Source organism: Odontomachus brunneus, unplaced genomic scaffold (genome assembly GCF_010583005.1).
Source record: "Odontomachus brunneus isolate Ranch 3 - 2012 unplaced genomic scaffold, Obru_v1 Obru_scaffold_028, whole genome shotgun sequence".
Taxonomy (NCBI): domain Eukaryota; kingdom Metazoa; phylum Arthropoda; class Insecta; order Hymenoptera; family Formicidae; genus Odontomachus; species Odontomachus brunneus.
In genome coordinates, this window is record NW_022639478.1 from 2,286,743 (window position 1) to 2,313,850 (window position 27,108).

The 27,108-nt window shown below is 40.4% G+C and overlaps 1 protein-coding gene across 2 annotated transcripts in view; it reads right to left on the reverse strand.

The window, feature by feature from the left end:
- Positions 1-10,329: 10,329 nt before the first annotated feature.
- The window catches only part of LOC116842944 (growth factor receptor-bound protein 7-like), a 315,479-nt gene continuing 298,700 nt past the window's right edge, over positions 10,330-27,108 (reverse strand). For both annotated transcript variants that reach the window (XM_032812837.1, XM_032812838.1), the window contains 3 exons: positions 21,927-22,195; positions 15,754-15,847; positions 10,330-14,543 (listed from right to left, as the gene is read on the reverse strand). In XM_032812837.1, the coding sequence (XP_032668728.1) occupies positions 14,289-14,543; positions 15,754-15,847; positions 21,927-22,195 (618 nt within the window). In that variant the 3' untranslated portion in view covers positions 10,330-14,288. The remainder of the gene's footprint in view (positions 14,544-15,753; positions 15,848-21,926; positions 22,196-27,108) is intronic.

Sequence of the window (27,108 nt, forward strand, 5' to 3'; positions counted from 1 at the left end):
GGCTTCTCCCTCGCAAAAAACTCGGAAGAAACGAGTCTCGGCGAATTCGCTCGTGCTGGTAATCGTCATTTCCTTCCTCTCTTTCTTTACACACACACGCACACACACACACTCTCTCTCTCTCTTTCTTTCTCTTGCTTTCATCCCTCTTTTATTCTTTGTTTTCGCTTCTACTAGAGCTTTGGTATCTTCTTTCGCGTCGCTTCGAGAGTGTGCGAGACTCGTCGACTTGTCTCCGTCGCGCGTTGCACGACACGAGATTATAGCGTGCGCGATAATGTTTTACTATAAAACTAAAAAAATGCTAAGAATCTCGCGACACCCCCTGGTTGAGGATATTACTCATTGACCATAGGTTCCTGCCGATCGTCGCGTGTATCAATGTTGGTCCCTATAATCATTGAAGATATACCCAGCGAGACTAACCCGCGATTGTCGCAACATCCTCAGCGTCAAACCCTCGTTCGTTCATGTCGTGACAGTATCAACACTGGTCTGCAATCACTCTTTTCTTGTCATATGAATAAAATTATATGACCTATATAATATTTTTTACGCTAAGTTAAAAAAATGCAAACAGGTTTTTTATCATCCAGAGCTTTCCAATGATGCAACTTTCATGTTTCAAGAAAAAATGTTTTTATATACGTAGATTTAACTTACATAATTTGTAAAAGCTATTGATTTTCTGCTGTATTTTCCTTGTGGTCTTTTTGAAAAAAAATGTTATATCAGTTTTTATCATACCTTGTGTCTTATTAGAGAAAATATCTTGTGTCATATTAGAGTATCTAATTAGAGAAAAAATCATTAATTTTAATAAATTTTTACAGACAAATATATATTACTTAAATGAAACAACTTTTTAAAATTCTTAATGATAGGATTCCGATTAAAAAATGTAGAAATTAATCGAATTGCAAATTATAAAATGTTCCATGTACAATAAATTAAATCTCAGATGACGGCTATAAAAAAACTAGGATGATGGAAATATTTAGAATCCACATTTTTTAATTTTACGCATGAAAAAATATATAAAAACACATCAGATATTCCATTTGGCAAATTACTTGTTGACCAGTGCAACCGTTCGAAAACAAATGCGATTTATAAGTATATAAGATAGAGTCAGCATGCCGTATATTTCCATATAGCATAAGTTATCTTTGACAGAACGAGAAATATCGATGAATTTTTATCTTTTACTACGCGCGCATTATTAAGAATAATGGCCGGCAAATGACAATAACTTAAATGCATCATAAAATGTTGCGCATAATTATGTAAATTTTATCCCATATTTTCTTCGAGATATTATTCATTCAATTTAACATCAATTCCATAGGACTAATTTAAAATTGGATTTTTATTCAAATAATGAAATAATTTAATTTAATGATATATGTTCTTCGACGAAAATCTCTGTGTGATTTCCATCATGACTGTCAAAAGACGGTACGCATTCTACTTATGCAGATAAAGACAGAACATTCTTCTATGTTTTGTCTTTCTCTTTGTTTCCGCCAAGGACATATATACTGTGTCTATCTTACATATTTACGACGCGACTTCACTTCGCGTCAATAGGAAAATTTTACTTTATTTGTTTTCTTTTCTTTCCCAAACATTTTCAACCAGGGACGTGTCCGTGGACCACGGTAATCTACAGAGTCGGCGAATAATCGGGGGATGATGACCGAGGCGAACGGAAGTGGACCCGTTCCTCCCGCTCTTCCTCCCATCGCGGTAGATCTTTCGAAGGAATACTTTTTAAGGGTCTGCAGGAATCATCGCGGAGACCTCTCGCAAGTAGCCGCGTAGATAGTTCAAGGCATTTGACGTATTTTGACCAAAATACGGAAAATCGTCTTGTATTTGTGATATTTGTAATCAGGAGAAACATCTTCAGAATACTGCAGAGCGTTTTCTTGAGAAAAGAAGTCAAAATAAATATCGAATAAATTATTTGAATGAACATTTGACGTACGGTGTAGTACAAACCTATGTTTTTATTTTTACAAATTTTCAAAATTGCCTAAACGCAAAATCGTGTGCTTTGTAGCACCCTCGCTAATTATGCAGGGGAGATCTCTTATAGAAAAGTATCACTAGTTGTGATAAATTGGCCAGTAATAAATAGTAATTTTATTACTCATGCGAGTAGTAAAATTATTGAATGACAGTAATTATCACTGACCAAATTATCACTTATCAGTATTAAATTTCTATAAGGGATACCAAATATAGCAAATACAATGTTATCAAGGCGACAAAATAACGGAAAGTACAGCTGCACTAACTTGCAACTGTTGCGTCCGCGCGAGCGATACATTAGTGTCGCGCGTGTATGGATATATAATCACGCATACAGAATGATATTTCGCGTTCCTGCCGCACGAGGCCTTCAAAGTCAAATCAGAATTTGCTCTTGGATCCTGCAGACCCTTCATTGTATCCGGTCGCCTCTAAGAATGAAAATCTCTAATATAATAAGTCGGAGGACCCGTTCCGACCGGTCGGGTCGTCCAGTTTGTGCGTTTTGTTTTTGATCGTTCGTAGTCTCGGACGTAATCATGAACGTGAACACCCTGTTCATCAAAAGGTCCGTTCGTTTTCCAGCAATTTCTGCACTAGTGCAGTAAGTTAGAGTAAAACAAGTATACTTTCTCTCGCTCTAACTTATCGCAGTGGTGCACATTAGTTCAGAAGTTCTTCGAAAACGAACAGACCTTGTATATTCTCCGCTGCTGCCTCGCGCGTCTGCTTTCTCCCGCATTCGCTAAAGTACAACGAGTACAGTAAATGGTCTTACGAAGCGAGAGAAGCGCCAACGCGGCTCGGACGACGACGACGGCGGCGATGGCATTGCACACGGTTAGATCATACACTGAGAGAAAAATGTATGATATTTGGGACTATAATGGCATAGTAAAAAGATTATAGTTAGGAATATCATTTTTATAGTAAAGGTCACCATATTTGTTTGTAATATTTACAATATAAGCATAGTATAACTGACTCATGTAAAACTTTTACCAAGAATTATTTGAAATAAAAAACATTGTAAGGTAGGAAATATTAAATGGTAAGAGAAATTAATTATTTTATATAGTCAATACAATTGGAATATTTGGAAAATATGGGTACACGTAACTATATTCCCAAAACGTGCTTCATTACATATAGAGTAATAAGATGGTGACTATAAATCTGTGTTCATTCTGCTATATCTTCGTGTTTAGATGCACTATAAATATATGTTTGAGGCTAAAACGAACTATAAAATATAGTAAGATAACTATAAAATATAGTGAGATAACTATAAAATATAGTGAGATTATATATAGTTATTCAAACTATTTTTTTCTCTCAGTGTAGACATAGTAAAAATGGACCGAGTGTGTCCTCTATTTGGCAGTGAAGATCAGGTAAGACAGAAAGGACAGAAAGCAGATACCATGTAGCTTTTTGTAAGCTTCTAACTAGGAAAGAAAGACACACGGCACTTATCTTTCGTCTCTTTCTACCTCATCTTCAGGTTTCGCGCGCTTCATGTTCGGTCTATTCTTATTATAGTTATGTTTCAAAATTACTGATAGCGCTGAAAATCTATAATATATGTAACATAAACTATAGCTTTTCAATGCTGGCAGTGAATTTTGGAACGCAGCCTTGGTCTATGGATTGGATAATTTCCTCGCGCGGATTCCTCGTGTCGCGCGATTTTGAAATGACGTCATATTCTTTAAATCTCTTGAAGTGAAGTTTTACTGGAAAAGTAGAGTAAGCATCGAGTCAACTGAATTCGAGTGACTTTTCACTCATATAGAGTGAATTCTCCACTCTGAATCTTCGAATGAATATTTTTACTCGAAACTTTGAAGAATGTGATGTGCTCCACCGTCACACATGAACATATTTATCCTATTGAAACATCTAATTGAAACATTTGTTCATATGAATTCAGAATGCACTCTAAGAGCCAATTTTTCAATAGTATATAAGCTCTATATAAACTCTATATATCGGCAGACCTCTTGACTGATAACGTTAGAAGTGAAAAAACGCATGTCCAAAAATCTTACGTGCTATTTAAAATAAAAAAGTATATGTACGAAAGAACATTGATCACTTAAGCATACTTGTCAAATAATATGTATATACTCCAATAACTGTCCTCTTATCTCACCCAATAGACAGCCGTAAAACTAATATAACATGTAACTTTTCTCTCTAATCTATCTTTTCTCATGATTTTGTCACGTTAATTTTATAGCTACTTATTGACTGTTAAGGAGAAAAAATGGTTTTCGGAGTTTTACATGTTTAAACATGCTTAAGCGATTTGAAATGTTCTTTCACTCAAATATCTTTTTATTTGAAATTTTTCAGCAAGAATTTTCAGCATGTTATTTCTCGTTTCAACTATACGATCCAATATGGCCGCAACGAGTCTTAAGGACTCAGAAGTCTTAAGGATCGTCTATATCGCGGTCGCAGTTACTTTTTAAAGTCTGTAAATCGATCTATTTCCTTCGCATAAATTCGTGAAAAATGAAAAGTTCTATTGAATTCGTCAATGTAACTTTCCATTTTCCACGAATTTACACATGAGAAATAGATACATCATTGATTCACAGGCTAGTATCACGACTTTAAAACGTAATTATGGATTGCAAACGATTCCTTAAACTCTGTTAAAACGTACTGTTAGAGCAGAATTTAAACTCACTCTTTCAATTTCACACGAAAAATCGATTGACTACCGAATCAGTCGAATTCGAATGGCTTTTCATCCATTATGCAATAAATTCTCCACTCTGAATCGTCGCGTGAATATTCTCACTCAAAATTGAAGGATAAATCCGATACATTTTAATCGATCAAAACATTCCCTCATAACAAGAATCCACTCCTATCTTGAGTGAAACCTTCTTCTTGCGATTTCGAGTGGTAGTATTAGCGCTTTGAATAAAAATACTCCCACTTTTCACACGTTTTGAATGACATTCCACGCCTAGAGATTTAGAGATTTTGCTGCTCTTTCTTTCTTCCTTCCTTCCTTTCGTTTTTCTTTTCTGTTTAATGTACGTATGCAGCACATGTTCTATACTCGTTAAACGGTACATCATATTCCGTCGGGCGCATCTCCGCGACGCGCTTTACTTACGCATGCACGCACGCTCGCACGCACACACGCACGCACGCACGCACGCAACCCACGCACGCAGCGACACACCTCTCACGTTCGATGCCTCTGCCTCGATCGGCTTTGTCGCTTCATTTCGGCTGAAATGCTCCCATGGGGATGTTACGTACCGCCGTGCTTTCACCGCTCGTTTTCAACGCGTGAGCGCGCGCTCGCGGACTGCGGGTGTGCGAAATTATTTATTACACTGACAGAGTGGCCCGCAATCGTTGAGGACGCGCTCGGCGATTGTCGATTGATTAGTTTCCTCTTTGGTTGTCTAATGTAAGCCGCGTTGGGCGCAGCGGCCGATGCAAGCCGTCGCTCATAAATCTATCATATATCTCGAAAAATGTGATTTTAATGTGACGAAAAATTCCTGCTCGCGAAGAGAAGTTCCAAAGTAGCCGAATTATGTGCACGTTAAGTATTTCCTGTACCCTCTAGACTTCTTGGAGATTTCCTTCGTAAAGTAGAATAATAGTTGAGTTACTCGAATTAAAATGATTTATTATTTATATAGAGTAAATTTCCCACTCTGAATCGTCAAGTGAAAATCTTCATTTGAAACTCTGAAGAAATGTATCTGATGTTCTGTATCGTCACACAAACATATTCATCGATTAAAACATTTATTCGTGTAGAATTAGAATTCACTTTAGAAGGGCCGATTTTTCAATAGTAACATAAACTTAGATTTTTAAGTTTAAAACTCTGATCCTACCTACTATTAAAATTTGGAGCTTAAATTCTAGAAGTAAAAATAAACTTTAACTGTTATATCTATTAGAGTTTAAACTTATTTTCTCAAATTTTTATAACCAAATTTCACTCGAAAAGTTGAATGATTACTGAGTTAAGCGATTGACTTTTCACTCATATTGAATTCTCCATTCTGAGTCGAGTAAATATTTTCACTTGATATTGAAGAATTAATTTGTAGTACTCCACCATCGAGGAATATATTCACTATAATTAATTGACACATTCGCTCAAAATCCACTCTAAGCTTACATTAACTCTTGTGACTTCAAGTGACAGTATTTCCATCATCACTTCGAGTGAAAATACTGATATTTTTTACTTGTTTCTAATGAGATTTTACTTCAAGAGATTTAAAGCATACTCTCTAATTATCTCGGAGCGAGATTTCATTTACAAAGTGAAGAGATTCACTCGAATTCGAGTTATTTTTCATTCACACAAAGTGAATTTTCCATTTTGCCGAATATTTTTACTCTAAACTGAAGAATGACTCTCTTGATAAAGTGTACCATTAGATGGATATATTCACTCTAATCAATTAAAACATTCGCTTACATGGAGTCAGAATCGACATTGAGCAACAAACTCACTTCAAGCGGCAGTATTTTCACTATCGCTCTGAGCGAAAATACTTTTCACTTGTTTTGAGTGAGATTCTACCTCAAGAAATTTAAAGAATACTCTCCAAATATCCTGAAGTGAAACTTCACTCACAAAGTAGAGTGACAGCGAAAGTCATTCGACTTGTTTTTCATTCATACAGACTAAATACAAAGTGCACTCTAAATCGTCAAGTGGATATTTTTATTCGAAATTGGAGAGTGAATCTGATGTTCTAATCGATTGAAATATTCATTCGTACGGAGTCAAAGTCTACCCTAAGTTTCGGAGAAACATTCACTTATGCGAATTTCGAATGGTGTTATTTTCACTGTCGCTTCGAGCGAAAATACTGCCATGTTTCGCTTGTTTTCAGTGAGATTCTCTGAGAAAGAAACGTAGAGAGTACCCTCCCGATTCTCTGAATCAGACTGACATGACTTGCATCGTGCCGCACGGCTCGTATATGTCATCAGTAATCACACTGGCTTACCCCCTCGGTAATCATGGGCAGAGCAAGGGCACTTTCGGCCAATTTTTCCACCAGGGCAATCACACTCTCTCGCTTCAAAGCGTATTCGCTCGCGACGCGCGTCCACCGCGGAGTCGGACGATAATCACGAGATCGCGATTAATTATTTATCACTATTGCGACTGCGATCCGTGAATGGGGAGCGCACGGTGGTGGATTCGATTATTTTGGACGTGATCGCGAGTGGAATCCCATTCTCGCGTTCGATTTCCGCCAGCTCCGCTTCGTTTCCCGTCGTGGGACGACTCTCCCACCCCAACGCGCTGCGCGAACAATCACGTACAACATTAACAAGTATCGAATCGTAATCGTAGAATGAAAATCCCGCAGAAAAGAGAGTATTCAAACGACCGATAAAATCTCCTTTACTCAAGACTCCTCACTGCGGCCATCTTAACTTATGACGTCAAAAGTGAGAAAATATACGCTAAAAATTCTTGCAAAATACTTAAAAAGATGTATCCATAAAATAACACTTGCAATCGATCGAGCAGATGTGTGAAATAGTTCGAACACTTTCCTCTTGGTCCTAATAATCAATAATTAATTATAAAATTAACGTGACAAATGAGGAAATGTAGATTAAAAAGATAGATTGTTCCTGTGTCATTAATTTCATGGAAATCTATTGGTTATTAGAGCAAAAGGAAAGGATTATTTTATAGATGTATCTGATCAACAAGTACTTTTTTATGAGTATATTTTTTTATTTTAACGTATTTTGCAAGAACTTTTATGTCACTGACGTCATCAATCGAGAATTGCGCGGTAAGGAGTCTATATTGCGGAATGACCTCTTCTGCTTTTGATCGATCATATAGAGCGATATCCATATATTTCAGATTTTATACTTACGATCGTCTTAAATTTATCTTCAGATGTCGAACGGATTATTTCATTGGCCACACAGAGAATATTTGAAGATAAACTAAAGACAGTCTTAAGTATAAGATCCGAATATCGGCCGTAACTCGAAACTTCGCTTTAGGAAAAATTAGTCAAAGACTAACTCTTCTCGATGTCTTCTACATCGAACAGATTGTTTCTTGAATCTATAAATCGAATAATGAACAACAATATTAAATGTATAAGATGTTTCTTAATTACTGTCCAATATTTTAGTTGTTTTTTTTAAATTTAGAGTTGATTTTTAAAGTTATTTTATGGTTATTTTATGAAGAAAAGATTATATAAATACATTATCACAAAAATCTTGTTTCAGAATTACAAATCGATAAACATTTCGTAAAATTATCTTTTTTTTTTAAATATCTCCTAAGAGGTTCTTATTCAAACTCGAACCATATACCATAGTAAATAGACAGAGTAACATTTTCATTTTTACCTATAATCGTCGTTTTGTAAAATGTCAATAACATCAAAATGAAGTTTGAATAGTACATTATTGCTTCGAACTTGTACGCCAATGAACGGAACAAATTATTTTTGCAAATTTTTGTTATTTTATTAATTACCTATGCAAAAAGTACTCGTAATAGATTTCGATAAAGTCATTAGTTTAAAAGATATTTGCATTTCAATATTTTAATCTGATTTATCTGATGTTATAAATGCAGAATGCGCAATTTATTTTAAACTTGACGTTTCAACTCTAACTAGAGAGATACGTGCTCTTCAGTTATGATACGGTACTAATAAAAAACTTGTTTTCTTGCTTTTTGTTTAAGGAAATACTGGAGTGAATAACAAACTCCAAAAATGTTGATAACGTAGAAACGAATTACACAATCACGCTATCCTTTTCGTATTTCTTGTACATGTTGATTTAACGTAAATATATGTTACTTTGTTTTGCCATATTTAACGGAAAACCATGCATGTATAAAAATTGTTCTGCAAACTTTTCCATAAACTTTTGCATATTTTTAAGCCTCCAAATTCAGGTATAAAGGTACAGCAATATTCTTTGAAATTTTTCTGAGCAAACTCACATGCATTCAATATATATAAGTTACAAATCATTTGTATCAGACGGATATTTACTTTACTGACACATACAGTGTGTCTAATAGACTAATTAGTCTAACAGACTAATCTCTAGTCTATTGATCTATCTATTAGTTTAATAGACTAATAGAATATTGATCGATTAGTCATTAGACTAATCGCCATTTTTATGAAGAAAAATTCATATGAACAAGTCTTAAAAGTCTCGTTTCGGAGATACAAAGATTAAATTTTTATAAAATTATCGTTTTTTCGTAATAATTTTTAAAAGAATGTTGCGATAGAAATCTTTACCGGCAGAATACAGACGTTTTTTGCAAAGTTTACGTTGTATTGGTTGCACAGAGTTACAAATGCTCTTACACAGTAAAAATATGCGCGAGAATAAATTTGCTTAATATATAAACAAAAACGACACAAAATAGTGACAAAATAGTTAAAGTTGACGTTTCGCATGTAAATTAGTCTTTAAAACTAATGATCTGAAGGATCGACTCTTAAAATATTAGACAGTATTTAAGAAACACATATAAGTATAACAAAAATTTATAACGTTATATATCGTAGTGTCGGAAAACAAGATAGAGACCATTGATCGTTTCCCCTTTTCACCCCTTTCGGAATCCATAGCGGATGACAGATAAGTGATCGCGACGGTGATATAATCGTATTTATACACGTATATTCTACGAATTAAGCTGCCTTTGCATGTTGCAAATTGCACGGGAGTGCAACAGCAAAAAGCCTGGCCGGAAACTTGTACGCTTTGACTTCAACTAGCGAGCGAACTAGCGGCGATGCTACCGCTATTATTACTCCTTCGGACCCTCGTTTTTCATTAGACTCGGAATTTGAAAGTCTGCACTGCTCGTACAATCCAACTCGTGCGACTGACTGACTGAGTTTGAGAAGCAATCCGAAGAAGCTCTGTCAAACTCCGCGTCGGACCATTTTACTCGCTTGCCAGAGTGAAGATGTGAGTTTCATCAACGTCTGAGGTATTCCATCGCTTACGCGCGAGCACGAGTATTCCTTACAATTCCGAGTTGTGGCCACAGTTTTCACGGCAATCGAAAGAGAGAAGAAAGAGAGACAACGGCAAAAAAATATCTCGAAATCTCAACACAGACGGGTGAAAATCAAGTTAAATCATCGAATTCACCAATGACGCGTTTAAAAGCAAACGAGAAGCCTTGAACTAAAGGAAGAGGAAAACGAGAGATAATGCACCAACGAAATACACTGTCCGGGGATAGAAATGAGAACACAATTGTTAACGTTCCGTTACCTGTTTATTTTATTGTTCTTAACAGACGTCGATGAAATTCGCACAGGACTAATTGCGTTTTATATTTTCTTTTTACTTAGATTCAGTCTCACAGACCACTGCGTTTGCCGTATTATTAATTCGTGACTACATTAATACAAAATATATTTCATTATAATTTATGTCGTTAATTAATCATCATAATAATATTTATAGCTTTTTACGCTGTGTGGTGGCCACGAAGACCCGGCGTCCGTCTCGTTTCCCGTTCGGTTCTCGGATTATAAAGACAGGCGTAAAGAGAGAGAGATAGAGAGAGAGAGAAAAAAATGGTAAAATCGATGGTAGGAAAGAATTTTCGAGGAAAAAGGAATGACCGCAGTGCCGGCTTGAAAAATCAAGATTGATTAACCGCTATCAAAGTTGATTTTCAAATTGTCGACGAGCTACGGGGGTTAAGACGGGATACGGGACGAGGATGGAGACGAGGTTTTTGGCCTAAATAGACATATTTACACGAAAGGCCGAAAGGACAGTTTTGTCGCAATAAGCGTATTCCGAGAGGTAATTTCGTTACTCGATTTTAACGTGAATTTCGTTAGAGGGGTGTGGAGGGGTGGGGGTTTAGGTATGAAGGAGTTGTGGAGGAGGTATTACGCAAACGGGTTCGGGGATAAACGCCGCGTTTGGAGACCACCGTTCTACAAAAGATTGTTTCATACCCATTCACGAAGAATTTGTTATCCTAATATTCAGTTCTATAAAGCGCTACTATCCTAAAATTTAATGCAATGTGTTTGTGTACGTGTTCTGTATGTGTGTGTATATATGTACGTGTGTATAATGTATGCTTGTTTAATGTATGTGTAGGTTGTCTGTGGTATATGAGTGTTACATATCCGAGTTAAGATCTGCACTTCTTCGAATTATTTGAAAGTTTACCACTTCAAGACACGACGCGCAGGCGCTACATTCGACGATAAGGTAAATAAATAATCGATGAAAAAATATATTATTAAAAAGTAGGTACGAATGGAGGGGGGGGGGATGGGGAAGAGGAACGAGGGGTTTTGGTACTCTCTCTTTCGACGAATAATAATACATTGCGTAAATAATTTTTTCTCGCGTCCATACCCTGCACACTCCAGCTTCCACCGATCCGCGCATCTTTTTTTTGTTTTCTTTTATCTTACACGACTTTCACATTATATTACTTGAAAAAACGTTACTTGTGAAGAACCTCCATATAAATCTAGAATGCACGACAACGCTCACACATCCGATGACGCTACATCCACGAACTTCACACCACCGATTTCCTCCTCTCCGCACATGTTTTTACTAATATCTCGAATATAAAATTAATCGTACAATTTAGAATATGCATATATATATATACTTTTTTTTATATTTAAATAGACCTCTTTTGTTTTACGGCTTGACCAACCTCGTCTTCGTTACGTCTCTTTATTTCTTGCCTCTTCACACGTACACACGCATCTCTTTCTCACTCTTTCTCTCATTCTCTCACTCTCTCGCTCTTTCTCTCGCTCCCTTATTTCAACACTTACGTTCTCTTAGCATAGAGCTTTATAGTAATTAATCGAACCTCATCTCCGAATTTGTATTAACCAACAAATGCCTCGCGCAACTGAAACGTCTGTAACATATGAGATCATGTCTTCGCAGGGACACGCTTTCGGATCTCACGACTTGCATCGTGATACCAAGAGAATCCGCGAGCGTGCCCCTCGGTCCTCGATACACGCACGCGTCGAGGATCCCTTACGCTAGTCGTATTGTGTCTCCTAGATTCGTTAAAGTGTATGTATGTATGTGCTTTCCGCTTCGTTACGTCGCATTGGTTTGCGTCGTTTCCGCTCGTTCTCACGAGCCGCTATAGAAAATTTTATAACATAAGGCGCGATGCACTCTCGACACTTCTGAGAAAAAACCTATGCTATTTCCCTTCCTCTTACTCCGTCGACGAAGCTGCCTCGCTTATAATTTTGAACACCCTGGACTCGGGAATAAATCATGAACCTGAACGTTACTCGGATCGTTCGATTCCCTCGAGCGACCTCGATCTTGTCTGACAAAGCTTACGGCTAATGAACGGAACACGGACGCTTCGTACAACCCTCTCCTCTCTCTCTCTTTCCCTCGACTTGGCCGATTCTCCCTCGTCACTTAAGCTCGTCGTCGTCGTCGAGCAACAAAGTCGTGGTAGCTAGCCGGCGCGGTTCACCCTGTCGCGCATTCTCTTCGGAGAAACAACTGAACGGAAGAGATGCTTGGGAGATGCGACGCGCGCCAAAAAGGGGAAAACGATGAAAAAATATAAAAGGGTGGGGGAGGGGGAGACCACGCGCCTGATCTTATTCACACACCTTCTCTTTCTTTCTCACTTTCTCTCTCATTCTCTCTGTCTTTCGTTCGATCTTTCTTGCATTTGTTTTTCATTCTCTCTCTCTCTCTCTCTCTCTCTCTCTCTCTCTCTCTCTCCCTCTCTCTCACATACACACACGCAGAAAGACTGAACTTCGTGTTCGTGTTCCTCTTGTATTGCTGGCGCACGTAGCGCAAACTTGTATCGTATTCTACGACACTTCTTCCTCTCGTCCACTTTCGTAACTTCGCACGCATACGACGCACAACACACATTAATTACTGCCGATGTCTAGCAGAGAAAGTAACTTTTAATAAGCGCTTAATGATCATTATTCCCGATTGATATATTCTCTTGGACCAGCAAAAATCTAAGAGAATACGCCGGCCACAGGCAATAATCACTGAGCGCTTACTGAGTTCACTACTTTCTTTGCTAAACACAGCCATTCTCATATACGCGCGCGTAATCGCGCTTTTTTCACTTCTTCTCATCGCGATATAACCTAGCGACGAGACCGACGTCGTCGCGGGGTTATGGTAAATCTAATTGTTGTTGCACACGCGCGATGTTCGCGCGGACGTGGACATGTAGAAAAAAATGGAAAGAACAAAAGAAAAACAGATTACACGATTTCTTCGACCGTCTAGACGCACTTGTCGCTGAAAAACCGCCGGTACCGTATATATATGTTGTGTGTGTGTGTGTGTATGTGTGTGTGTCTTACGGGTGAAGAAAGGAGCTGAGAGAAGGTGCGTCTAGACGACAAGATGGACCAACGATCGTTCCATGGATCGATCCTTACACGACTAACACAGTAACGTACGCTTAAAAACATCGAAGAGGTTTCCGTTTCCGCGTGAGGATCGCTGTCGGCGGGCATGCGGCCGCGCTGCTGCTCTCTCCATCGACGTCTGATCCACGCATTAAGCGGGACGACAACGGAACGAACATGAAAAATCAAGGATGATGTGGAACGGTGAAGGGGAACGGGAGATTTCGTACAACAGCGATCCTGCGGTTCTTCTCCCGTCGGTTCTACTCCCGATTGCGTGCCTCGCGCCCAAATTGGTCGTTCTGTTGCACGGGTCAGCCGACCCAGTGACGTCACAAGTCGCTCCGCATGGAAAGAATCGCGACCCGAGGATATCTCGACGGTTAGACGCTCAAGCTCCACGTTCTCGTCTTCATTCTCTCTGTTTCTTCGTTCGCGTCTTCTTCACGTCGTTCTTCTTCTTCTCCTTCTTCTGATTCTTCTTCTGATTCTTCTTCTTCGCGCGCTTGAGCACCGCCGAGCACCGGCAGTCCGGCTGCTGATCGCGCACTACAAATCCCACTTGTTGTAACTGCAGAGACACAGGCTCCAGCAACCCGATCGTGTCGCGCGGACGTCGCCATCGTTCCCATTGCCGTCACCCCCGTCGTCGTTGCCGTCGCCGTGGCTTCTCAGGCGGCTGTTGTTGGCGCCATGGTGCACGAACACCACGTTTTCGGTGATGGTGACGGGGGCGGCGGTGGGAGCGGTGAGCAGGCGATCGTCGTCGACAACACCAACGGGTCGCCGACTGTCCTATACTCAAATGCTCGTTGGATTGCCGCACTCAGCCTTGTCGCTGAATCTCTGGCTGCCCTCGGGCGGCGAAGGAGACGCGCCGCCGTCCTCCGGCCTAGGTAGCGGCGGCGGTACCCCGTTCTGTACGTAGTGGGTTAACCGGGTGGGCAGCGAGCCTGCGTTCAGCTGGTAGAACTCGATCAGCTGCAGCAAGTCATAGAACTTGGTCGCCCCTTTGTCCAGGGTGTACAGCCAGCAATTGCGACGCTCATCGAAAACCTGGAAGAAACACGGTTGACGTGAAAATTCAGAGTATCACATACGGGACATTTCTTGGGATCTAATTGGGATCTAGTCCCTTATTCCTTAAAATCATTATCGGTAATTATGTAGAAAAGGTTATATGAATTTCTTTGATTTTAAGATATGTTATAAAGGAATTTTAAACCGTTTGTAAATTATGTGGTAGTTGCATGTAGTTGCTGAGATGTATCACTTTAAAGTATTGGAATTGTTTTCCACTGACAAATTATGTATAAAAATGTAAAAATTGGGTTGCGTATCACGTGTGATTTGACTTTCACTCTGCATAATATAATCTGTATAATATTTCTTGTTTAACGCTTATGTCTCTATAAAAGCATTTGCAATTCTATACAAGTATAGAAAAATAAAATATAGCTGCATTATATCATTATATCCAACATCCTCTTAAAATCAAACAAATTCAAGAGAGATATAACTTTTTATAGTAATATAATTACTATTTTTTTGGTCTTTATTTTATATTAAATAAAACATATGTTTACTTTCAAAATAATTTCATTATTCAGCAAAATGCTAAAAATATTTTGTTTTTCGAGTTTTTATATTTACTTCGATATCATGAAAGTAAATCAACTGAAAAATAGTACGAGTTTCCGTAGTATTTCTGATTCCATGTTTAAATAAACAACTTATATTTAAAATAAAAATCGAATTCCCAATTAATATCGCAATAGGATGACCAATATTACAACAATCCAATCAAAATCTATACCGTGTCTTAAGAAATTTCTATGCGGAATGCTGCGAACGACGCGTGACGAGATCCTCGGATCGTGAAACACGTGACGAACGTCTTCACGAACGTCAAGTCTGAGAGTCGGAAACGTTTTCGATGGGTACAACTATGTTATCGAATCTCCGCGAAATAGCCGAAATATCGAGAATTGATTATCGCGTTGGATAACGGCGACGAGAACGGAATGTTTAATTCAGCGGTTCACTCGGCGGAATTAATTCAGATCGCGGAGGATCGGACGTCTCTTTAGGCGTCTCCCAGGATTTCACTGGCAATCCGCCCAATAACCCGTAGCTCCGGGGGCTTGAAAGTAAACGACCGGGGGAAACTTTTCCGCCTAGACGCGCTTAATCGCCGCGAAGTTAACTCGACCGCGAAGGATCCACCACTTGTCGCTAATTATCGATCACGTGCGCGGATACTTACCGGCTGGATTTGCGCGTGAAAGACCTTGTCGCTGTACTTGTAGGTCAACACGTAAGCTCCCGGATTGCTTTTGCTCTCTCTGACCAGGAACACACTGCAACCGACAGAACAAAGGAGGATTTCGTGAGAATTCCCATGTGTCATTGCGGATATTTATACAAGCTATTAACCGCGTCAACCTTAATTCAACTTGATTCACTCCTCTCGTTAAATTTATTTCTCAATCGCGCTTAAAAGTCACGGCGACGGTGGCGACGATTTCCGCGCAGTCGCGATAAGTAACCACACACGCGATATGGCCGTAAATAATTAAAATTACATGCTACATTCATTAAAAATAAAAAAAAGTCATCACTAAGCACACGTGTATAAAATTTTGCATTGCAAAATTATACACATGTTTGCTAGTTGAAATGTTGCTTAATTGCACTTTCAGGGTCACGGTTATCTAAAAACATTCTGATGATTTGTACGCCCACGGAAGTTTCTTCAATGATATAAATATTCATTAACCCTGAATACTAGAGTAGTGTTGCTTGGTTAAAGAATACTTGTAATATAGACAAAATTTCAAGATACTAGAAAGTATTTTTACAAAAAGTAACTTAGACAGTAATTTTGTCTAAGTATAAAACTATTTCGATAAATTTTAAACACATGTGAAAAAAAGTTCTCGTACACTGAAAGAAAATTGTTAACAAATGCATTTAGTTAAACGTTTAACTTTAACAGTGCGATATTTGGTAATGTGTACCAGATATGATAATAGTTATTAACTGTTTGATAACAATAACAAAATAAATAGTAAAACAAGTTCTCAATTTTAGTTTCTAATCAAATGATTTGATAATTATACCAAATAACTTGGTAATAATTACCAAATCGTTTGATAATTACCAAACTATTTGAAATCAGGCTGCTGACCGCTCTCAGGCTTCTCTCTGCTATTAGTATGTCATATTGTTCAACAAAAATTTTGTGCGTGTATGTAAATTTTGTATGTGCGTATATACTAAGATCCTACCCCTCCTGAAAGAGTTAAAAACTGCTGAGACGGACAATATTTGGGCTAGTGGGGTGGTTTGGCTGGTAGGCCACTTTTTGCAGGCGAATTAGGTACATCTAGCACGTGGTGGTTGCGTCAGTACCGCGCCACCAAGTGCTAGATGTACCTGATACCAGGAAGACGACGAAGCAACGACTCGTCCGGGCGTATCGCGTGATATAAATTAGTACGGTCGTAAAAGGCAGCGGGACGAGCGAAGCGGTAAAGAAACGACTGGAGGAGAGAGATAGAGAAAGGTGAGAGGGGGAGAAACGTAGAGAGAGAGAGAGAGAGAGAGAGAGAGAGAAAGAGAGGCGGAGGCAGAGGAAGATGGAGATCAAGGGATGCAACAATGATGACAGGACCGGTCGCGCAGCCGGATAGCTACGACGATATTGTAGAGCGGAGGAGAGGAGAGAAGAAGAGAGAGAGAGAGAGAAAGTCGCGTCATAAAACGATCGCGACGCGGCCATGCGATCGTAAAACTCCGACGAGTGATACCTGGTGCGGCGCTCTTTCTCTTCCTTCCTGGTGATCTTACTTCGAGAAATCCTGGCTGAGGAGAGAAAGAGAGAAAGAGAGCCGGTGGCGCGTTACCCGGTGAAATTTTCGTCCATCGCGCGCGTTCTCCAATCAAGCTCTCGTCTATATTATTTATACATAGCACGGGGCGATAACGCGTTTGCACAAATGTCCGGTTATCGCCTCTTATCCACCCCGCTCGCCCGATGGAATATTCATGCGAGCGAGTGCTCCACGTCCGCGTATCACCAAGCGGGCAGATAACACCGGTGCTGACGGTGGAGGTGGAGTTAGGTCGTGGTGCTGGTTAGAACTCGTAGTCCTGGCGGAACGGTAATGCCCGAGGACTGCTACCCCGAGTTAGGATAACGACGTTATGGCCCGTACAAAGGAGCCCGTGTCGCCAGAATATAGCGCTCCTCTATCTCGAGCTACCTGAGACCTCGGCTACGTCGAGAGAGACAAATGACGATTAGCAGGCAGCGCCCGGGGCGCAATCGATTAGAAAGTTTTTCGTGTCTAACGACGACGACTGTGACAAGAGAGCCCAAAGAGAGAGAAGGAGAGATAGGGAAAGAGAGAGAGAAAGAGAGAGAGGCGGGGAAGGAGCAAAGAGAGAGAAACAAGGGAACTCGACGAGCCGAGGAACTCAAGAGGACGAAAGAAGAGCTCGCAAGTGCGCTAGCAGGAAGACGCGAGAGGGCTGGACTACTCTCCGTCTCTTCTTCTTCTCCTTTTCCTCTCCTCTTCTCTTTTTCCGACGACGTCGCGGGGAAGCGAGGAGGCGGAAGAAGAAAGCACGACGGGGGCGGCGAGGTGGCTACAAGATCGAGATTATGCAAATTTATGCAAGGGCCCCTGAACGAACGTAAAACCCGGAGACAACTACGTGATCCCCGAGCACTCAATTACCCGAGGGTAAGCGCGACGAGATAGATGGAGGAGAGTCGTTAATTAACCATTTATCCGCGATTCCCGGCGCCGGTTCGGCAAATAAAAGATGAGATCATGGAGCGGGGAACCGAGGGAAAGGAGGCAGCAAGCGACAAACCGGGATACGTTTCCTGACGCCTGGTGAAACGCCGCCGCGAGAACTCGAGGGTCGCGTCCGAGAGGTCATCGCGATGGATGATCGACGTGACGAATCCGCGAGACTTGATTACTGTGTGCAGTGCATAATCCTTCGGAAGAAACCAGAGACACACGGTGTAGAAATACGATGTGGAAAGAGAGAGAAATAGAGAGAGAAAGAGAGAGAGAGAGAGAGAGAGAGAGAGAGAGAGAGAGGGAAAGAAAGAAAAAGCAAGAAAAGGAAGGGAGGAGAGAGAGGCTTTTATGCAAATATAATAAAATTTAATCAGCGATATTACTAATTTTTTTCGATGTTCCTCTCTCAAGGACGTGTTCACACGTGTAACATTCATTGATGTTTACCGGGTCAATAGGAGTTAAACGCGAGGGTCAATGTGGTCGCGATGACGGATTCAGCCCAAGACAAGGCGGCATAGGTAAAGGCGAAAAGAAAGAAAAAGAAAGAGAAAGAACAAGAAAAAAAGGGAAATTATTAATTCAGCATTATTAAGAGGATACCATACTTAAAAACTTTACCGACAAAAAATTGACATTTTTTTCTTTTCTTAATTTGAAGTACTGCAGGAACTACAAAGTTTACGTCATATTGGAGTTGCAAAATTAGCAATGCTTTTACACAAATGAAAGTATGTGCAAAAGTAAATTGGACCATTGCTTAATATGCGACGGAAACGATACTAAATTTAAAAATTGATATCTCGAATATCAGCATAAATATTTGCCTGACACGAAAGTTCTGCAGCTTGTCACATGTATGTCTGATCTGTCCAGTAATGTTTAAAAAAACATTGCTGTAATTTACAACTAAATTTAGAGAAACTTAAAAATATACGAAAAATTTGGAGAAAAATTTCTATACAAGATGTCTGACAATTCATGACACACTCGTTGTACGCAAGTAGAATTCATTGAACTGAACATAAAATTCCTCTACTACTTTGCAAACCACATAAAATTTTCAATTATAAATTAAAAATAACTGGTGAATGAACACGCATGATACTATAAATAAGGTGTGATGGCGTCGCTCGCAAATGTGTCGTCTACTTGTATGACGACGTCTACTTGTACATCAGGCCAAACTAAATAAAAAAGCTCTCTAACATTTCGCAAATAATTAAGTAAATTTTTAGTTATTAACTAATGGAGAACGGTGCATAATTATGCGCGATAATGCACTAAACTTCTTCAATTAATAACTAAAAATCTACATAATTTTTTTCAAAATAATAGAGAGCTTTTTTGCTCGGTTTGATCTAATGTACAAACATACGACAGCAAACTTTCATGACAGCTGATCTATCGTATGGCGCATGATTATTTACCAATCTTCTTTAGCCATAACTCAAAATTTTACGTAATTTTTTGCAAAATGGTAGAAGAATTTTGTGTCTAACTTGATGAGTTTTACACACAACGGGTGTTATGAATTGTCAGACATCCTGTATATGCGTAATTAGATTTTCCACTTAAATATGTTCAACTAACATGATGTTTTGACGATCATCTCTTTGTTATCTTTGGAGTTGTTCATCCTGTACTTTAGTTTCATTTCCTTAATCCAACGCTTATATGACAATACGCATATCCAGTTGAGCCGAAAGAACAAACGAGTGAATAAATAATGATCGACTTATCGCCATCTCTTAAACGAACTTCGTTACAGCAGAGTTATTTTTGCTAGCTATCATGTGCTGAGCCATCGTTTGCTGAGACATCGTTTGCTGAGCATCAGCATTTTCCTTTCGACGTCTCCTTCTCTGAACTTTTATACACGCGCATGATGTATCTTTTACGCAATATTTTCATATTTCGACAGCCTCTAAAGGTGTGTATTATCATTACTATAGCCATTAAAACGTAGCAGGGCAAAGCGGCATGCATAAGCAAACGGAGTTTCAACAACCTGCGGTGCTAGCATTAAAATTCAAACGCGCGGACAGACGCAAGGAGATTAGCAAATAATAAGATACTAAGATAATAAAGAGAAGCGTGTGGGCGGGCGAGTGAAACGGAGGATGCTCGATAGGAATTCATTCGTGATTTACGATCGCTCGTAATAATCGCGATGAGAATTACGCAAGCATCAGCCAGGCGTGTCGCTCGCGCGGCAGCTTCGAGGTCGTAACTCTCAACCGGTTCGCGAGAGGCAGGCCCTCCAGCCCGGATGATGACGGTTATCATCGCCAGCATCGACGCGATCGGGATTTTCGGGGAGGGAACGCGCGTCGTCACGAGCGGGAGAACCGTTGCAATACGCGACGACACTCGGTCGATTAATCCGCGAGCGATCGGGTGATTTTGCTCGGAGAAACGAAAGCTGACTCCGACAGCGCGAAGCCTCGAAAGGACCGCGATTAAAGACTCTCGTCCCGGGTAAAAGCGTTCCTCTCAAATATACAGCGCGCGAATGGGGCGACGGACCAAAATTTGTAGTCGTATGTTCGAGTGAGATTCGTTCTCAGCGAAAGTTCGCGATTTGGGGAAACTATTGTTTCTTCTCGTAGTTTTAAACTTAATTCTTCGACGTTTCAAACGTGGTCAAACGTGACGAAAAAATATTTAAGAGATTCTAAGAGGAAAATTAAGAAACAAATTAAAATTCTAAAGGTTAATGTTAAAACTTTGAAGACAAATTAAAACTAATAATAAAGATTAATGTTAAAACAATTAAAACCAATAATAAAGGTTAATGTTAAAACTTTGAAAACAAATTAAAACTTTTGTTTTTCCAGGATAAAAAAATATCCAGGATAAAGTATCAAAATTTACAACCATATCGTCGAATTAGGTTCATCTTCGACGAAAATTCAATTGGAAGTCTTTTCTTATAAATTTAAATACTTATAATGTCATGTAAAATAATTATTAACGTGTGATTATAAATGTGTGATAAGTGTATAGTCATACAATATTTGTGCATTTTGTTTTTTCCATTTCCACTGAGGAAGATCGGAATGGTAACCGAAATATTTAGTTGATTTTTGCGTTTAATGCTTCATTTTTTAATTCACTTATGAGTTTAGTGTGTTTCATAATCGACATTTTGCGTTTTGGTTTATTTAATCTATATTTGTGCATTTAAGAGCTTGATAACACATAATTCAGTATTTTTTAAACATTTAACTCTTTGACGTTTTGTTAAACGTGACAATAAATTGTTTAAGTCTGAATATCTTGGAGTGGGGGAGAGGGGCTAGGTTCTATATTAATAATCGTTACTTGAAACTCTTTTCGCATGAGATACATATACAGGTTTGAATTTAGAGTTAGATGTGAGTTTTTCAGTTAAATCGCGATTACAAATGTAACGTGGCATATTTGGATGAAAGCTCAAATCTAATGCTAAATTCAGATCTGAGTACTTCATGTGAGACAAGTTTTAAGTAACAACTATTGATACTCAAGTACTGATTTTACATTGAAATTTAATTTAAAATTGAAATTGTACACAAACAGGTAAAAATCTTCGTCTTTTAAAGAAAAAATGATTAGTGAATTGATTATAACTTACCCGTCGACGGAGCCATGATCCCTTATGATAGCCGCCGCGATCTCTCTCTTGAGGCCGCCATGGAACCAAGGCTGAAGAACGTGTATACCGCCATCGAGGCCGTGCAGCCTCACCATGGCGCAGCCCGGTGGTGTTCGCGAGAACGGCCGCCATCTCCGTCGCCAGATTATGCCCTCGTTCTCGGCTATGTCCTTGGCTTCCTTCGGATCCTCGACTATCCTGCCCACACTACCGGTGAAGTCCATCGCCACGCGTGATCGCACAGACTCCTGTAACGGGAGAAAACGAAACATCGTTTGTAAATCATCGATCATCCATCGCGTCATCGCCGACAACTAAACGTCCAATTAGCATCTTCGTTCGAGCGGGGTCTGCTTGAAACGAATCGGAAAATAATATTTCATCCTGGCTTCGCTGTGCTAAAGTTTAGTATTTGCAAAGAAGTCTAAGCTTCAATAATCGTGTTCAATAAAATCAATATCGATATCTCGATGTATCCATCACAGAAATTTTTCAAAATTTTTATAAATACAAGATCAATTAAACTGCTCAAATTTGTCCCAAAATCGGTTATCACGCTACGATATTTATGGGGAAATTCGTTTTTGTCTCATAGGTTCTCTGTCTAAAATCAAAACAAAAGTAAATTGAAATTCGTGTTTTTCTCAGTAACGTCGATATACTTTCATGGTACTAAATAGAAATTCTACTTTTACACCTACTATTTTTATACCAACTATTTAGTAAAATAGACTCGAAAGAATAAAATATTGTTAAGACACTTAATAAGTATTCCACTAAACAATGAAATTATTCGGAAAGTCAACATATATTTTGTTCTAATGTCTAATTCTAATGTCAAATAAAGATTGGAACAAAGATTGAGAAAACTTTTGGTTCCTTACTTAAAATCGCATGTTTGAAATATTACACTTTTAACCCCAGAACCTGTCATTATTTTGAGAAATCGGGTTAAAGTTCGATTAGATCCCAAGAAATTCTCCATACGGAATATTATCATTGAGGAAAAGTCACATCGGCTTATTGGATTTGCTTGCGAAAAAAGCACTTCTATATCGTCCGGATATATATTCGAATGTTACGTTTACATTATTATGCACACGTACCGCGGGAGAGACATTTTATCGGAAAAAATCACAGCTGTATGTTTTTCTCGGCACACAAGTTTATCATTCCACGGATGTATGTTTTTCCGGTCACCGATGCGGCGCACCTAAATTTCGTGATGGTGCTCAATGATCCCAGGGATAAATACGTCTATCCATAACCCCGAGTTTAAACGTGAGTTTGAGCGTTTCGACGTTTATCTCTTGGCAAGCGGAAGCCCGTCCTTTACGAGCGGCCACGATGAAGGGAGAGCCGTTCCAGGCTGCCGCCGAACGCTTTTATTTGGAATTAGAAGCGCGGGTGGTTTCCAGTCCGGTAAATAACTTGCCGCTGCGAGACGGAAAGAGAGAAGAGCGAAAGCCACCCTCTTCCTCCTCCCTCAGTCTCCCCCTCCCCCTCGTTGATCCACGGTGAATAAACCGCCCCGCGAATCTTCCGCAAAATTATGGCCCCGATGCGATACAACCGGTAACAATCGCCGACGATAACTCATCGCCGCCCCCGTCGGCAATAATTTTATCCGCGGCCTCTTCTTTCCGCAAAACACGATTCCGCAATCGGCGATGGCAATGCCGGGCATGCATCGGACGTGGCATTGGAAGCGAGCTGCGGTATCGCGCGAGATGATCGCGTCGTTTCATCGAGATAGCTCTCCGAACATTTGTACTTCTAATTGAATAGCCCAGAGTGGCTGGGAGACGAGGCGGCGGCAATTATAAAGGCTTACTGAGAAAAACCTTTTTGTCACATGAGTCAAATTATGTGATCCATATAGTATTTTTTACGCAGAATTAAAAAAATGCAAGTAGACCGTTTCTATCATTCAGAACTTTCCACTGATTGTGTGATTTTCAGGAAAATTAATTTTTCCTCTATATATGCAAACGTGACTTACTTGATATAAAATGTAGAAGCTAATGATTTTTGTTGTATTCAGCTTGTGATGTGTCTCTTTTAAAACTAGAGAACTAAAGTATCAGCTTTTATCATATAAGCTTGTATGTTATTTGATTTAAAAAAAAAACCGTTATTCCTCATAAATTATTATAAGCAAAGATATTTTGCTTAAATTTTAGAACTTAAATGCTTAATATTAATAGTGTTTCAATATAAAAAAGTATAGAATTGAAAAAATCAGGTATTGGCATACATTGTCAAAAAATATACACATCTTGATAACGCACATTTATATTACAGAATACCAAAAGAGATTGTTCGATAACGTATATATATTACAATGATGTAAGTTGGGTTAAGTTAGGTTAGGTTAGTTTTTTCTGATGAAGAAGGGGAAAGAGTGGAGAGCCTGTCTCCCCCTGTCCATACATTCACTTTTTCTATTTTTGTGAAGTTTTGAAGAACAGAGCTATATGTGTGCAACGGAGGGGCTCTGATTCTCTCCTGTGCCTCTATCCCGAGAACCTAACCTAACCTAACTCTAATTCAACCTATATCACTGTGACATTTTGATGTATATTGTTAAAATAGGTTGACTTAGGTTAGGTTTTTTTGGGGATTAGGGTGCAGGATTAGAGACGGAGTTCTTTCTTTGCCTCTACATGTCTACCGTCTCCACATATACATTAACGGAAGAATTATGTCCCTTTCTATTATAATGTATATTCGCTTTTATATTCACTCTCTCTCTTTCTCTCTCTCTCTCTCTCTCTCTCTCTCTCTCTCTCTCTCTCTCTCTCACTCACACATACATACACACTCACACACACTGTGCGCGTTTTTCGTTCATAATTTTTTTTATAGACATGACTATCGGCTAAAAACTTTTAAAAAAGTTATTCAAGGGCATATCCTTGACAACATATGACAAATACGAAAGCCAAGATAATTAAAGATGGCAGCAGTAAACTAGATATTTTCCGATTCTGCGCATGAGAATATATAAGAAACACATTAGGGATTCTATGTGACACAAATTATCCGTTGAGTAGTGTCATCTTATATACAAACGCTCTTTTCCTTTTCCTGAAGAGCCATACTCATTAGACCACACATCTCGAGCATTAGAAGTCGCGAATCGGCCGTCTCGATTATACATCGGCTGTCCTCGGTCGAGCCGCGATAAACACCCGCCATCTCCGTATTCATTTGGATTCTTGGAGCAAATTCGGAGTTCGACTACCCGAAAACTCGCGAGCAACGAGAATATCGAGAGGTTCCGGCCGTCGGAGGAAGCCCGAAGAACAATTCTGGCAGTCGTAGTATGAGCAATGCCGCCCCTCGCAGGCTGCCGATAACGAGCAAAAAGGCGGAGCGCGCACGTAGTGGATTAGTCGGTCGTTAAAATAAATAGACGCTCGCGGCGCGCGAGTTCGAGGGAGAATTACGTGAAAGAGAGAAAGAAACGAGTGAGTGAGCGAATGTGTGTTTGTGTGTGTGTATGTGTGTGTATGTGTGCGAGAGAGAGAGAGAGAGAGAGAGAGAGAGAGAGAACGCAGGGTTCCCTCATCAGCCGGAGAATTACCGTAGAGCGAGAACTCGGTCGGGGGGAGTGCTTTCGGGAGCCCGGAACCGGGAAAGCTGCCGCACCAGACCGGTGCGACCCCGCGCATACGCCCGTAACGTGGCCAGCCGCGATCGATGTTCAACCGGCTCTCTGCCTTTCTCTCTCCCGCTCCCTTCCTCCCTCCCTTTCTATCCATCTATCCATCCATCCATCCATCCATCTATCTATCTATCTATCTCTCTCTCTTTCTCTGTCTCTCTCTTCAGTTCAGTCCCCTCGTTCTCTATCCCTCTATACCTCCCGGCATTCCCGCCCGAGAGAAGGGCAGGAGTGTTTCTCTGTTTCTTTCTCTCCGTCGCGATAGGCTTTCGTCCTGGCGTGGCCTTGACATCGAAGTGACCCGATGTCCCGGGCACTTTATAACTGTCCTCCAGCGACGCAGAACAGCTTCTCTGAAAGGACCGTTCGCCTCGCGATATCATCGCGTTCTTCTCGCCGACGTTCGATCCGAGCGATGATCAAGGCGGCGGATGCAGAACGCGGAATTACAGAATCGTTCTACGCGGAACCCCGTTCGAAGCGGCGGCGTATCTACAGTTTCTGCTGGCCGTCGTTGAACTTTCGTCACCTCATCGCGAAATCTCGAGCCACGCGATCCCGATCGACGAGAATGACGTGTACACATATCTCCTGCCGCTCCCTCCCCCACCGATAACCGCATCTAAATCTAACGCACACGGGTGGCTATTACATTATTGAGGTTAAAGGCTAATAAAGAAGATGATGGTATCAGATATCGCGCGCAGCGTTACAGGAAATTAATAGCGGCGCGCACTATCAGGAAAGCTTCCGCATGCAAATTGATTTTTAAGCGGTGCACGCCGAGAGCGCGTGGTATCGCGGATGAGGGGGAGGGGGGAAGGAGAGGGAGCCGAGAGAGCGTTTAGCGTAGAGCCCCCGACAGTGTGCGAGGCGACCCAGACTAATCTAAGTCCAGCCACGTGTATATAATATTTTAAGGGTGTCCGACGAGCGAAGTTAACGCGCAGGCTTCCCGGGTTCCGGGCGAGTTTACTACTTCCGGCCTAACTTCGTCGGCTCGAACACATAGAGAAGGAGCGGAGAGGAGAGCGAAAGAGAGGGCTTTCCCGCTCGGCCAAGCTTCCTCGTCGTGTTTTATCGTTATTACAAGCTCCTTCGAGGTTTACGGCTCTGCGGCCCCGGATAACGTTGCCCCGTCCCTCTCCCTTACCTCGTCCACCCACTCGTTCGATCAACTTCCACCCCGCTTCGCGAAGCGTTAGCCGTCGGAAATGACGCGTCCAGGTTGCTCGACCCCCGCTACCGTCACCGCCGCCACCACCGTAGCGTTTGCTCCCTCGTAAAGGAATGTTCGTTACATCGCTTATGGAAGATCGACGTCAGCTGCGAGACGTAAAGATCGTCGCCATGTCGACGGGACGCGTTACGATCCGCTCACGCGGCTGGATTTCGATGTCGAGCGTTCTCCGTAACAGCGAGCGAATGAGTGAGAGAGAGAGAGAGAGAGAGAGAGAGAGAGAGAGAGAGAGAGAGAGAGAGAGAGAGAGA